Source organism: Tachypleus tridentatus, chromosome 2, assembly GCF_004210375.1.
Source record: "Tachypleus tridentatus isolate NWPU-2018 chromosome 2, ASM421037v1, whole genome shotgun sequence".
In the NCBI taxonomy this organism is placed as follows: Eukaryota; Metazoa; Arthropoda; class Merostomata; order Xiphosura; family Limulidae; genus Tachypleus; species Tachypleus tridentatus.
In genome coordinates, this window is record NC_134826.1 from 90339775 (window position 1) to 90356293 (window position 16519).

At 32.9% G+C, this 16519-nt stretch overlaps 1 protein-coding gene across 3 annotated transcripts in view; it reads right to left on the minus strand.

The window, feature by feature from the left end:
* Positions 1-5256: 5256 nt before the first annotated feature.
* Positions 5257-16519, minus strand: part of LOC143244496 (uncharacterized) — a 45342-nt gene continuing 34079 nt past the window's right edge. For 2 of the 3 annotated variants that reach the window (XM_076489284.1, XM_076489283.1), the window contains exons 10-12: positions 15669-15917; positions 8079-8199; positions 5257-5692 (exon numbers count right to left, since the gene is read on the minus strand). In XM_076489284.1, coding sequence (XP_076345399.1) covers positions 5557-5692; positions 8079-8199; positions 15669-15917 — 506 coding nt within the window. In that variant the 3' untranslated portion in view covers positions 5257-5556. The remainder of the gene's footprint in view (positions 5693-8078; positions 8200-15668; positions 15918-16519) is intronic. The other variant, XM_076489285.1, reaches the window with a different exon arrangement.

Genomic DNA, 16519 nt, shown 5'->3' on the forward strand with positions numbered 1-16519 from the left:
ATGTTTACAATAGTTTGCATCTGACAAGCTAGCATCCTGGAATATTTTAGAATCTGATGAAATTTCACAAACTAAACACCCCGTATGACCTTGGTACTAATTTACAACACATAGCTCCTCCAAGTTTTCCCCTGAAATCAATCAGATCCCACCCTTAAACATCACTTGATTGATACTTTATGCATTACTTTTCTTTTTTCTAATATTCCTCTTGAGGAAACTAATAATATTGCAATGTATAATATATTTTCAAAGAAAACATAATTTTAGACTTTCTAGCACTGATTTCAAATCTATATTTGAATTCCTTACTTAAGATTCTCTTCTCCTCTTTAACAATACCATTTATGAGAAGATCTGTGGCGTTGAAATGGGTTCATGTTTGCCAACATTTTTTGTACCACCAAGAACATAACTGTATTGACAACTGTTCTTCAAGCTTCAAGCCTGTTTACTACATCAAATATTTTGATGGTACTTTCCTTATTTTACGCGATACTAATCATATCCAAAGCTTTCACCAGTATCGTAATTCATAACTTGCCTCATCCTATCTACTCCTTCACAAATAGATTACTTCCATGTAAAACTTTCTTTTTCAAAATAGCCACCTTATACATTTCTTGGAAAAATAACTTCTCTTTCTTAACTAATTTGTTTGTCAAACAACCTGAGAAACCCACTGTACCCATAATTGCCTTACACACCTTCTTATAATATCCTGAAAAACAATATTGTTACAAACCAGATAACATAAATTATGTAACAATTACTATCTCTAATTTCACCTGAAAGTTATTATGAAACTGAAATTCGGACTCAAAAGTTCTTTCCATTTCAAATATCATTTTCCAGCTGTCCATCGTTCATCTTTCGCCTGCTCATAGGTCTTTCCAGAGTGTAAACCATTTTACGTTGGTGAAACCAAACTTCAACTTTAAGTGCAAGCATGTAAACACATTCACATATCTATTAAAGCTGGAAGGAAGGTTAAAAACCTTCCCAACTCCGCTATCTATCAGCACAATATAGAAACAGGACATTCTGTTTCCATCTCTATTTTTAAATTTCTTTCGACAATAAAACATCATACTAGAATTCTTATAAAATAAACATTTTACATAAAATTTTCCTTCTGTGCCTAAATAATACACCGATTTCTTTTGATTAAAATTTAATATAATTAATTCATTTGTTCCACTTTACTTCGTTTTCTTATCTTATATTTGTATAATCAAATTGTTTACTCTTAAATATGTATTTCTGTTTTAAGTAGACATATTGTTTGTACGTTTCGTGCTTCTAGATTATTTATGATGGAATTATGAGAATTCCGAAACGTTTATTAAATATTTCCTATTATTACCTTTGTCCTTGTTTTTATGACATAATGAGTTATGTTATGTGCTTATAAACGTTATGACAACACCACTGTCTTTAATGTGATTAAATCTTTCTTTCTTGACATTTGAACAAGCTATTTTCAGTGTTTTATTCTTGTAATACTTTTAGGTCAACGTTTGCAAATGTTAACTGCCTTACATTAACATTAAAAAAGTAAATTTATTCTATGATCTAAACGAAAATAAAAATAACGAATAACACTGCACAACAAAGATTTTGCTTCTTGAACACTGTTGGGTGTTCCTTATAGATTTTCGGCTACTGATCACGAAAATCACATCCAATTTGCCCATCACGTACCGTTTCATCGAAATCTTTAGTTTTGTCATGTTTATTTTTATATTTCTGTCAAAAAATATTCGTTTCTGTAAAAGACCCATGAACAATGTTTTGTGCAGTCTAGGCATGTCCAGACATGAAATCAGGCCAGATTGGAACCTTTTCTGTGGAAGTATGCAGCCCGGGCATGCCTGGCCAGAACGGAGCCAGCTTAACATTGTCTCAGCAGGCTATAAAAGTGGCTTGCATACACAGATGCTGCTCATTGGATTAATATAGACCTTATAGTGTGTACGTATTGTTTCAGAATATAGCATTGTCTCAGTAACACTGTAACAAGTAAGTTAGATGTTATAGACGTTTTACAGGACGATTAGTGTCGGTCAATATGCCGCGTCAATGTCGTAACAGCCGCGATACATTCCGCTATATTTATGGAGAGTATACGCTTGCTCATCAGAAACTCTCAATGACTGTTCTTGTGAAGAAAGCATATTACATGTACTTCGGCTGTAAAATTGGTGATCAAGACCAGGAATGGGCGCTTCACATTTGTTGTGTGACATGTGCTGTCTGTCTGAGAGCTTGGCTCAGAGGCATTCAAAAGACAATGCCGTTTGCTGTCCCGATAGTATGGTGAGAACAGAAAGACCATGTGATAAACTGTTACTTCTGTTTGACTTATGTGTCTGGTTTCTCTGCCAAAAACAAGAAGTCAATTGAATACCCTAATCTGCCTTCAGCAATGACACCTGTGCCACATGACGACAGTCTTCCAGTTCCGAAACCACCAGAGGAATGGACCTTAGATGAACCAGATGAAGAAACTGCAATGCAGGGAACTGGCAGTGACATTGATCCGGATTTTGAACCGTGGTACTCAGACGGTTCACATCTCATAAGACAGTCAGAATTAAACGATCTGGTCAGAGATTTGGGTCTGTCAAAAGCAATAGCCGAATTGCTGGGTTCGAGACTGTAGGAATGGTGTTTGCTGTCACCAGGTACGAAAATTTCTGTTTTTCAAAGCCGCCAAGATGATATAACCAAATTCTTTGCACAAGTCTCTGTTTCTGTGTTGAAATCAAAGGATTGTTCTGTGCTTTGGGTGGTGACCATCACCCGCAAGAGTGGCGTCTCTTTATTTATTCATCAATTTTAAGCCTCAAAGCTGTTCTGTTACACAATGACAACGTTCACCCTTTAATATCTGTTGGATATGCAGCACACATGAAAGAAACCTACGAGAACATGGAAATGTTACTAAAGCGCATCCAGTACAGCAAGTACAACTGGAATATCTGTGAAGATCTGAAAGTCGTTGCTCTGTTACTGGGACTGCAGCTCGGCTATACAAAGTACTGTTGTTTCATCTGTGAATGGGACATTATTCTAAACAGAGCTGGCCACTCCGTAGAAAGTTAGTTCCAGGACAGAAAAATGTGGCGCATGAACCACTTGTCTACCCAGCAAAGATTTTTTTGCCTCCTTTTCACATAGAATTGGGACTTATGAAGAATTTCGTGAAAGCAATGAACAAAGAAGGCGAAGGTTTTCGTTATTTAAGACAGATGTTCCCAAGAATAACTGAGACCAAGATCAAAGAGGGCATTTTTGTTGGCCCTCAAATTAGACATGTTATGAGTGACAAGTGGTACGAAGATCTGTTAGTTGGGCCAGAAAATATTGCCTGGAAAGCATTCAAAGACGTTGTTGACAATTTTATTGGCAATTACAGAGCCCCACATTACATTCAGCTGGTAGACAAACTTCTCAAAGCATACAAAACAATGAAGTGAAACATGTCACTCATGATTCATTTCCTCCACTCACACTTGGACTTATCGGTGCTGTTAGTGACGAACACGGTGAAAAATTTCACTAGGACATTGCTACAATGCAAAAACGATATAAGGTCAAATGGAATCCGTCAATGCTTGCTGACTACTGTTGGACACTGCACAGGACATTGAATACAAACGAAAATCAGGAGAAAAACACTTTTAATTATGCTGAACTTAATAGCGTATTATAAACATAAACGCAATTAAATACGTTATTGCCAGTAAACAGTTAACTGTCTATTTCTCAGAGTTCCTACGTGATGAAGCAAAACCAAAGCTATATTTGTGCATACCCACCAGGTACCTGTCACAATCAGCAAAAACTTTTCAGGAAGCAAAACTTTTCAAAAAAATTGTTTGGCAGTGTAATTCACTGTACGGGCTATAAATGACTCTACCATCATGAAGTAACTAATTACCTTCTTGAACCTCGTATTTATAACCTATGATCTAATTTACTAGAAGAATTAATGTCAGATATTTGAAACTTTTCTGGTCTTTCTTAAAAACTGGCTAAAACTGTCTTAGCTGAAGATTACTCCTACACTGTCAAAACTTATAATTCTGCAACCTAATCCTATCGTTCTCACCGTTCAATATGAAAAAGATGACGTACCAACTCTATCAATTCATTTTATGATCTTAAACACTTCAATCGGATCCTTCCTGACTCTTTTCTGTTCAATAGTAAAGAGTTTGAGATATTTCAGCTTGTCCTCGTGTAAAAACTGCTGAATTCCAAGTAGCATTATATTTCCAACAATTCAAGGACTCCACGACTGAACACGATATTCCAAATGTGTCTAAACCAGTGGCTTGTAAAATGAAATTTTATAACCTCTTTAGACTATATTCAGTAGTTCTGCAGATACAACCTAAAATACTGTTTGTTCTACCACTAGCAACAGCACACTGCTTGGATAACTTACACCAATAACCCTTTCTTTCATAACGTTATTAATATTATTTCTGTCTAAATTATAATTCAAATTATGAAAAACCAAATGCTTTATGTTGCATTTATTATAATTAGAAGCAATGTGCTATTTATTTGCCCAAATCACTGAATGATCTAAATTATTTTATAAATGAGCAACATCCTCTTCGCAGTTAACAACACCAAATACCTTAAAATTATCTGTAAGTTTAAGTAACTTATTCAAAATTCTTTTACCTTTGTCATTGATAATTCAGAAAGAGCAAAAGTTCTAACATTGAGACCTTAAGCACCACACTTTGACATTTATCCAGTCTGACTGAAGTCCATTTGTAACAACCTTCTTCTTTCTTCCATCTACCCATTCTTCTTTCTAATTTGTTTGCTCCAGAGATACTTTTTACAAGCCTTGTCACATGCTTTCTGAGAGTCCATATATACCAAATGTACATCTTTACCCTCATTCATAAGCAGTAAACTCTTCAAAGAATATCAAAAGATTTGTAATGCAAGATTTGCTCTTAGTGAAACTGCTATGTTGATTATCCAATAGTGTCCTTAACTTTATTAAATGAGTTTGCAGAGCATCTCTTAACAAACTTTCCAAAACATTTCCCACAGCTGATGCAAGGCTAATGGATCTATAATCAATGGAAAAAAATTATCACCTCTCTTGAAGGAAGAAGTTACATTAGTTAATTTTCATTTTTCTGGTACCTGACAAACAATACACACCCAATCTTTGACCTACTTTAAAACTCTTGAGAATACTAAATAATACTATCTGGCATAGTAGCTTGATCATTCTTCAAACGACTCATTTTTTAATCAGCTTATCAATAATACAGACACCTTATTTGATTTTATTTCTATTTACCAAATATGGAATACTGATTAAATCTTCATTACTCTTGATAAAGTAAAGTAAAAGTCTCGGCTGCATAAGAAAGGCTGGTTAAGAAAATATCCCGAAAGAAAAGGCACATGACAGATCTAATTATTGCTCATATATGAAGAAGACTATCGGGTTCATACAGCTAGAATTAACTATCAAACCAACAGTTCCTTGCTTTCTCCATTATCCCGTCGTGTCTAAAAGTGAAATATAACCAGACAATAGTGAATAAAATGTAACTGGCTTCCAGCACAGCTGTATTCGTAATTGTCGTGATAATAGCAACAGGGAACAGCAAGGCTGAATTTCTTCAAGTAGAAGACCTGATGAATTCTGGGAAACGAAGAGCAAAAAATATATTTTCACCATTAATATACAGGAGTATATATAAAGCGTATAAAAGTATCACACAACTAAAACTATTGTTCTCGCACTGTGTATGAAAGTATTTTCACGTCAGAAAATTGTTATAAATTCTTATTCAATTCTACCATCGCTTTACCAGTTCTACACTACATACTATAGATTCTTCTTCAATCTTATTGATGTTTCTATACCACTTACCATAGATTCTTCATACCTGTATGTATAATTCAATTTTATTCGAATCATAATTAGTTTAACTTTACGGTTCACTTCTAACTGCTTGTAATTTAAATTCAAGTCCTTAACTTTTCTGGTTATTGTCTACCCAACTAACCAATCGTTTAGTCACTTTCATTCTCATTGCCACCAATTTTAAAACAAAATATCCAAAAATTGAAGGGACCTTTGCTGAGAACTTTTTACTCAGAGACTTCTTGAACACTATCAATTACTTTACGGTCCCCGAGAATATGGCTCAGCAGAATCAGAACTGGAGGATGAAGAAGAGTTATTTGTTGACTAATCAGAAATAAAAATCTGACTGAAGCTTCAAATACACTAATCCTTAAGTCTGTTTGAAGTTTCAGATATCTAAAACTATCGGGAACCATTAGAGCTGCTGAGAGAGGGATCTGCAGGAACTAAGTTGCATACCAGAAATCAGACATCGACAGAAACCATTTTACCTGTTGTCTAGCCAAGAGGGCTCATTTCTGAACGAGTTACAATCATATTAAAATTAGAATTGGTTGATCCTTCAGAAACATGGCCCAGCATGGCCAAGCATGTTAAGGCGTGTGTCTCGTAATCTGAGGGTCGCGGGTTCGCATCCCCGTCGCGCCAAACATGCTCGCCATTTCAGCCGTGGGGGCGTTATAACGTGACGGTCAATCCCACTATTCGTTGGTAAAAGAGTAGCCCAAGAGGTGGCGGTGGGTGGTGATGACTAGCTGCCTTCCCTCTAGTCTTACACTGCTAAATTAGGGACGACTAGCACAGCTAGCCCTCGAGTAGCTTTGTGCGAAATTTAAAACAAATAATCCTTCAGAAACACAGGTAAAGGGATAATGGTTCTGGTGTATCTCATCATGGGTGCCGCATATTGAAGAGACACTGTCACCTAATCTGCCTACATTTCAAATGAAAACATTACATCTCAAAACCATAAACCCTCCTATATCTGAAGTTTTATCAAGGATTCCCCACGCAATACGACAGTGCATGAAAGCTAAGTGTGTCGTTGTTGTCTATTTTGTGTGCATCATTTGTGTCACCTTATTCTAGCAAACATTTGTGCACAATTAACCGTTCAAAAAATTCAGAGGTGTCAAGTAATTCTAGTAATATAAGCATATTACTGAGTCTCTATACACTGCATTATTCTACGTTGTATTATGTCAAAATACACATTATTCAGTTCTAATGAGATTGCTTTGTTCCTCTCCGTCTTTTCTTACACTACACTGTGATATTGATGGAACTTGGCATTAAATCTGTGCCTTCGAATGGGTCCTTTCAGAACAACTTTACATTATATTTGTCGTAGTTGCATACCGGTTTATTCTTATTGTACCTTTGCTATTTATTTTGCCAAAGTCCAGAATGATGGTTGGATGGAGAAGAAAACAACAAATACCGAAAAAATCGAAAAACATTTAAAATTGAACTGAACGCATATTCACATGCGTTGCTTAAAATTTATTCTACATAAATGGGCATGATATAATTAAGAACTGAAATTAGTAAAAATTGTTAATTTAAAAAGAGGAAATAGGAATCATAAAAAGTACAGAAGCCAAAGTTGAGCCAAAATGTAAATATTATATCTTCAAGCTTACAACCAGGAACTTAAAAAAAGTAGCCAAGTAAAGTTGGAAATTGTGTCCATATTATCTTCTCAAGGTAAAAATCCCTACTTTCACTCTACTAAAATTTAGAAGTAATTTAAGAGTTAAAATAAAATTTTATACCTTGAGAAAATAATGTAGACGTTATTTTCAGCCTAGTTTTTTTTTAATTTTTAGAGTTCTTAGTTGTAGGACTGAAAATATGCATTTTGATTCAATTTGTTTCTACACATTAATGATGATCCCTATTCCCCTTTCTAAATCAATTTTTTTATGGTCTCGTTCAATAGTTCACCTTGTCTCTTTACAGCTTAATCTGTAATATCAGATACACGTGCAGTTTTTTTCTCAGGTTCTAATTAAAATCCTTGTATTATAATAAAATCAATGCAATAAGGAGCAGACAATGAAGTCTAACAACTACAACACTTTATTGTTTTCATTATTCTAACATTCAAAATCATCGCAGCATTTCAAAGCATTAGGTATATAAAGCTTCGGTTTACTTGTTATTTTGATAATAGTATTTCTGCAAAGTTCTTCGTTGAATTTTTCCCATTTCAGACCTGGGAATTTTGTCCAAAACTTCTAGACCACCTCTGAGCTGCTTGGGATGTGATACACGATCTGCAACATAAAAATGACTTTTGAATATCTAAAAATTTAAGATAAATTTAACACAAATATGTTTTAAATTTATTTTTAACTTTAATTTCTATTAAGTATAAACTGACAGTGTATTGTATCGTTCTAAGAAACTAATGAGAATCTAGATACAAAAATCATAAATAAAATTCCTATGGAATTGTGATTTCAAAACACGGTAAATAAAGAAGAAATACTGGAATTATAATTAGCATTAACGGTATTTTTCATATTATTAATATTGTTTTAACATATTTTCATGTTCATAAAGGGATGTACTATAAAAATTAATTCTTAGTTCTTAGTCAAATAACACAAAAAATATTCTATTGTTTCTAAGTTCACAATACATATGTGTGTTTTCCTTATAGCAGAGCCACATTGGGTTATCTGGTTTGTCCACTGAGAGAAGTCGAATCGCTGATTTTAGCGCTGTAAATCCTTAGACTTACAGCTGTCTCACCGGTGGATTCGAAATACATCATTAACGTTTTGGTAATCATGAGCGTTTGCAGTATGCTCTAGGCTTGTTAAAGAAATGTTTATTTCTCTTAACAACTTTTACTTAGGAAATTACAAATTCGAGACATCCTATACAATATTGAAAATAACATCAGTCTTAAACTATATGTTGTTAAAAGTCAGTAATACAAATGTTGGTAGTTCCAGCAATCGACTAGTAATCTGGGGGTCGCGGGTTCGAATCCCCGTCACACCAACATGTTCGCCCTTTCAGCCGTTGGGGCGTTATAATGTTACTGTCAATCCCCCTATTCATTGGTAAAAGAGTAGCCCAAGAGTTTGCGTGGGGTGGTTATGACTAGCTGCCTTCCCTATGACTTACACTTCTAAATTAAGGACGGCTAGCGTAAATAGCCCTCGTGTAGCTTTGCGCGAAAATCAAACAAACTAAAGTTGGAAATTTAAGAAGTTTATTTAGGGTAACTAAATGTATTTTCGGTGCAAAACAGCTTGAAATTGAGATAATTAATTCATAAGTTAAAGAGAAAGCAACCTCAAGATAGTTTAGATGAGAGTAAACAATTTACAGACACGGGACTTAAATGATATATCGCAAAATAAAGTATATGATAAAGTAAGAGAAATATTTTGTTTATCCATAATAAAAGCAATAAAATCACATAATATATGTCAAAAGGTTTTGCTGTATACACAATGTTGAATGTTTATCTATCTATCTACATACATGCATATATATATTTGTATATATAAAGAAGATAAAATCTTGTCAAAAATGTAAATAAATGTATGGATAGCTACTATAAATCTTGCAAATACAATATTAACAAGACAGTAGAGACACCTGTTGCATTATCCCTCCATAATAGCATAGGTAATAATTAGCATATAACTGCATATATGACTATTCGATTATAATTTAATTTAATTTATCTTCTTTTTGTATGTTAACATTCTACTACACTGTGAGCCTGTGATATTTAGTAGGTATGATGCAAATAGCATTTTACTATCTTTTTTGCGTTGTTTAGCCAAGTTATTTATTAACTGCTATAATTGTTGCAGGTGTGAATTTTTGACAGAAAAAGAGAAGATAACAAATGGTTACTCAACAATAAATAAAGCTACAATGAACACAAACAACAATAAAGTAAACAACTACATAAACACTTACAAAGAACTGCTTACATTTATCTTCTGGGTCGTATCACAAGTGGCTCAAATACAAAATACGAATGAACAAAATATCACAACACACTTTCTTACTAAACCAATCACTATCATTGAAATACAGCACACTGTCAAAAAGGTTTAAAGTAAAGCCCCAAGATCAACATCGCATATAACTTATTCTAAGAATGTAAAACGCAGTGTTTTATTGACATAACTATTGGTTTTATTAAAAATAATTTTTCATGTTCGGGTGTTGCGTTTTAAATGTATTTTTAAGGTTATACTGAATGTATTTAGTTTCTGTTTAAGTAAGATGTGGTTTGATCATGAGACTCAGGAGAATCAAGTAAGCACAGGACTTCTACCTCCCTCCTTGTCTGTTGTTTAATTGCTGAATATCCTGTGAATCGTAAACAATTCTTTGGTGGTGTACAATTTGGTAGTCAAGAGAAACGTATTCTTTACATTCTATGTCTAAGAGAATAAAATTAAGATTTTTTTTCCTGTTTCCTACCGACAATCATACTCGTCAATTACGAAGGGAGGGTGACATTCTACACGTCCCACCAACTTTGTGAAATATGGTAACTAGTACTTCTCACATTCTGCAATACGGAGATATCGTATTATTGAACTTAAGTATTTTCCTCTGAGATATTTGTATGTAAAACCAGTTGTTACGAGAGACTTCGTAACAGTCTTAGTGGAACTAGCATGGAGTGTCTGAACCACAGACAAGCAATTGATAATTGTCATCTAAGGAAGAAGTTAGTAACATCAGTCTAATGAGCTAAATATATTAATTTGAAATACTAACAAAGTCAGATAAATATTGTCCTTCATTTCACAGTTGTAAACCTTAAATAATATCTAATTGTAATAAAATGGTTGACTATACCATTAACATAAATTTGCAAATTAAGGAAATTTTAGTTTATTTTAAAGAGATGTATTTGTACTTTAGTTTATTTTTAATACAACGGTGGCATCTAGCAAATATTTATTACTCTGGTAAGATGAGAACTGGTTTTTGAAAGAACAGTTACTATATTAACACCCCTTGTACTCACCACATAAATCTTTTATTTATTTGTTGTTTCTTTTTGTTTCTGTACAAATATCTAAGTTTAAATGACAATGTGTTCATCGATTTCTTTTAACTGTGTGAATAAGTAATCTAATTTAATAAATTGTTTTAATGTGATTAAATATTCTTTTTTCCCATTATTAGGTTTTAAGAAGATTCAACGTAGAAACAGTGGTTAATATTCATAAATTACTGGTCATGCGAGCAAAAACGTACAGATAAAGGTTACTTAACATACACTGCTGGCCATAATCTTAAAACCCATAAACATAAAGAAAGAATATGCATTTTGCGTTGTTAGACTCAACCACTAAAGTAATTTAGTAATTTTCTACACTGTTTTGAAACCACTGTACCCAATAGTGTTAATTAGCACGAGCCAATATTGCTTAGTTTGGACCAAATGGCTTCCATTTAGTGCATCAGATTCAACAACTAAAATGAACATTGAGAAACTTCAATAGGAAGAATAATTATAAGACTAATTACAGACACTTAAGTGATGGAGGAATTAGAGTGTCTAAACACCTCTTTGCAAAAGAGAATACAAATCATTGTTAAAATGCTTGCTGCAATAGAGTATGTCAAAATATCACTTTGAGAGAAAAGAAACAGGGTAGAAGTTTAGAAAAGTATAAAATAAAACAACAGAATAAATCAGCTCCTTGAATATCCAACCACTTAATTCATAATATTAAAAATTCAAATTACTGTTGTAACGGGAAATGACATGTTACCATTTTTTGGAATATTAATTACAACTACAGAGTATAGAGTTTATACATTTATAATTACACACATATTACTGATTTGTACAAATGAGCCTGGAAACGATACTGTACACTCTACAATTTAAAGGTATTTATCTTTATATAGTAAATTAAGTCAAATTCTTATTGTATTTTGAGAATGGGAACAGTCACATATAAAAGTAATTCACTGTGTATCATTAAGCTGTTTTTTCTTTAAACATCTTTGTGAATGAAATTTACATAAGTGTTGTCTTAATATAAACAAAACTATACAACCTTATCACCTCACGAAAAACAAAGTTAAGTTCCAAGTAACTTTGTGTTACTTCTAATATATATTTTCCCTGAAATTTATGAAATCAGGTATAGTTTTGGACATACTGTATCTAATATTATAAGATATGTAAAATGTAACTAAATTCATGTTGATATAATTTTCAGTTTAAGGAATAAATATACAAGTAAGAATTTCTACATATTTCTTGAAAATATTAAAGAGGTAACACAATATGAAGATGATATTTTAGTGTCTTTTTATGTTATCTAGTTATTCATTAAAGTACCTGTGGAAAAAATCACTGTCTTGAAAATAAATTTAAAAAAACTACATCAAGAAGTATTTGATGTGATAATCCTTGTGTTAAAACTATTTTTTAAAAAATCAGGATTTTAAGAAGATAGCATAACTAATGTAGTTTTACAGATTTTTCTTACAACTGTCACATTTCTTCTAGGTCATAAGCTTTGTGTGGTGAAACTGAGATTGGGAATAAACAAATAAGCCAATTGATATTAGAACATGCAATCAATCTTCATGTTATAGTTTTTTCACATATTATATAGGCTTAATTTCTTAATTGGACTGTTGTATTAATTCAGGTCTATCATGTCATAACAACTTTCCTAAATAAGAAGCAATAAAATGTTCTCCATTATTTAATATCACTCATTGAGCAAAACATAACTGTAAAGAAACAGACAACATAAGCGTTATTATTTAGGCATCACATGAAGTTTGAGAATTTATGTTAGATTTAGTTTAAAATTTCAATATAAACAATGGCTTTAATGCTACAGTTCTATCAAAATGTATAGTTGATTCAATTACATATGTTGATATTTAGGTAGGCTCACCACATGTCCCGGTTAGCCGGGGCAGTCCCGTCCGGGTTACTATTTGTCCTGGTTCCCACTAAAATTTCACGAAATGACCCAGTTTTTGATGAAAGGGCATAAATTCCAAAAAGGATAAACGGAAAATGTTAAAATCTGCATAAAGTCTTGACTTAGTTTTCACCAGAAATAATCTTTAAGTTTTTATTTTATTAGTTGATGGGTAGAGGAAGCCATAGTGCTGTAGCATACAAATTTTCAAAGGTATTGCATCAGACAAAATTCACAGAAAGCTGATACGGTACCTATACAAGTATAATGATTCAGCAGTGGGCTGCTATCGGGGATATGCGCGTAACGACAGCTGCACAAGCAGCAGCACATGCAAAGCTTTCTTTGAGCAAGTGTTTGTGCTTTCTTTATTTATTACAGTATTTATTATATTAGTCATACTGTACATAATTAATTATTTTCGTTCTTTTATTTTAGAAATTAATCTTAGTCATAGTCTCCAAAGCTGGTAAAAGAAAGTGCACATTCAACAGTGAATTGCAAAAAGAATATCCATTCTTGAAAAAAATTATGGCAAGGAGGACAGAGTCAAATGTTTGCAGTGTTCATCTGAGTTCTCTGCTTCATATGGTGGCCGCTCAGACATAAAAGACCATTTGAAAAGTGCTAAACATGCAACTAGTCTTTCAGTAGCTGCTAAAAGTTCAAGAGTTGATGTGTCCTTCAAAAAACTGTGCCTGAAGAGAATGACTTATTAATAGCTCTCAAAGAAGCAACCTTTGCTTATCACAGTGCTGTCTATAACATAAGCTTTAAAACAGCTGATTGCTCTCACAAACTCACAGCAAAGTTAATTGAACCAAAATTCAGTTCTGCCACAACGAAGAATAAAGCTATTATTTTTAGTGCAATTCTTCTTTTAGCAGCAGAGGAATTGAAGAGAGACTTAATGGAGGTCCAATTCGTTTCACTTACAGCTTCAAACTGAAAATATGCCAAAATTATTCCTGTCATAGTACGATATTTTTTCCTAGAGGAAGGAGTGGAATAAAACTTTTAGACTTTCAGTCGGTTCCTGGAGTCACATCAAAAATTTTAACGAACTGCTTGGTGTTCACTTTTTAAAAAAAAATGATTTATCAAAAAATCATTGATTATTGTGGTGACAATTGCAATGCAAAGTTTGGAAGTGTAAAAAGAAAGGGAAAAACAATGTATATAGTCGATTAAAGAAGGAACTTAGCAGAAATATTGTGGGTATTAGTTGTAGTGCTCATATTGTACATAACTGTCTCCAAACTGCAGTTGACGTCCTTCCTACTAAAATGGAAAGCTTGGTGGTCAAAATTTACAAGTATTTCTATATTTACATGTGCGTGTTACACACCTAAAAGAATTCTGTGAGTTTGTAGAAATTAAGTACAAGAAAGTTCTCTAATATGGAAATATGCGATTTCTGTCTTTGTTACCAGCTGTTGAGAGAATTCTCCAGATTTATGAAGAACGGAAGTCATATTTTTGTTCACAAGAACAATGCCCATTGTTGATAAAAAGATTTTTTGAGAGTAAATGTGGAGAAATGGTGAACAAGTCAAGTTGTCCATAAACAATGTGATTTTAGCCATGGAGAAAATAAAAGTAACTGCAAGTGATATTGTTACAGATCTTAATAATTTGAAAATAAACATGAAAAAAAACGAGATAATAACTTTATTCCTCTTGTTGCATAAAATACTTAGTGTGCTAGAGGAAGAGGGACGACGCCAGGTAGACTTGATTAGGAAGGAATTTACCAGTTTTTATTATTGCTTGCTGTCTAATATTAAGCTGTGGGAAAACAGTTTTGGTGGTATATAATATTTTGTTTGAATAAAAGGTGTTTTTTTGTGGTCTGATATAGAAGCAGCTGCTGATGAAATTAATGAAATGCTTGGAAATACTGCAATAAATATTTATGATCTGTTTGATGAAGTTGTTCTTGCTAAATCATTCTGGTCATCAAAATATGACGAGTCGAAAGCAAAAGAAGTAGATTGTAAAGAAAATGGGTAGAACTTTTCAACCACTTTAAAGATCAAAGTATTTTTGTACCTAGTCTCAGGCAAGTTATGGAGTACATTTTTTGTTTACCAGGTACTTATGCCCCTGTTGAAAGAGTATTTTCAGTGATGAATAACTTTCAGTCTCAAGAAAGAGGTCTAATGGATGAATCAATAGTAAAAGGGCTGTTGTATCGTAAACTCAATACTGACTTGAGTTGTAGCGAGTTCTTTGAAAAAATAAAAACTAATAGAGATTTTTTGAAGAAAGTTCATTCAAATGAAAAATATGAATGGTCACAAAAAAGTGTTTAGTGAAAAATTAATTAAATTTTGATGTTCCTTGCCTTGCTGAATTTAAATAAATGTTAGAAATATAAACTACCAGTATTCCTGTTTTAGTGGTAGCATTAAAGCTTAAGGGGTAATTAGGTTGTGAAAGCACTTCTTTATTATACCAGTGCCGGTACCTATTATAAAAATTGAAAACTGCTCCAGTTTGAGGCTTGGAAATTATGGTAAGTCTACATGATTTTGGCACAACCAATTTGGTGACAGGTTTTGACAGTGTTCTGAGGAATCTTGTATCTTAACACACAACAGAAAATTGTATCAAGCAGTCTTGTTGCATGCAGTTATTCTATGACAAATGAACACTAAGCATATTTCGAACAACGAGGCTGCATGTACGTAGGTTGCCAATAGTGTTTCATAGTGATATATTTTGATGTTGTGAAGTAGATCAAGCATTGACAAAACGATTAATTATATTTACATAAATGTAACATTATTTACCTGACACAAACTGAATAAGTTCTATTGGCTCCACTTTATAACCTTGCTTCAACACAACATAGCCACGTGGAACTTCCTCCATAGAAGAATCCACTATTCCAATGACAGCAGCATCACTAACAGCGGGATGGCTGCACAACAATGACTCAATTTCAATTGGAGAAACTTGATGAAATTCTGTTTTGATCATTTCTTTCATTCTGTCTGTGATGTATAGGTTTCCTTCCAAGTCATAATACCCATAGTCTCCTTTTATAAACATTCAAACTTTGTATCAAAGGTACTTGATCGTTTTGAACATAACAAAAATGTTTTACTGTTCTTTTAAGCATAACTATCATAATTTTTCAGAATAAAAAAAAATGATAGTAAGTGTGATAACTCATTTTTATTTAAAATATATTATTAAACCATTCTTTTCTGCATAATGAAAAATACAAATTAGAAATGTCTAATAGACACAAATAGCTGTTTCTTTCAAATAATAATCATAATCAAAATATGGATAACAAATTATTCTTTTTAAATCAGTGGTTCTCAAACCTCTTTACAAGGCTCATATTTTAAAATATTTTGGGTTGGTGATGACTCCTATTCACACAAAACCTAATTGCAAATTACTGCATATATGCTGAATTAGTCATTACTGTGATGTTTTTTAATGATGTCATTACCTACCCATCCCTACAATAGCTTTCAACCCGTCTTTTGATGTAGAACCCCAAGTTTGAGAAATGGTAGTTTTGCTTATAAGCAAAAGTAAAATAACTTTAGGTTCAATTTATGTTTATTTCGATCCTACAAGAAATGACAGATATAATGTTAGACTGTAAAAGTGTATCACCTAAACA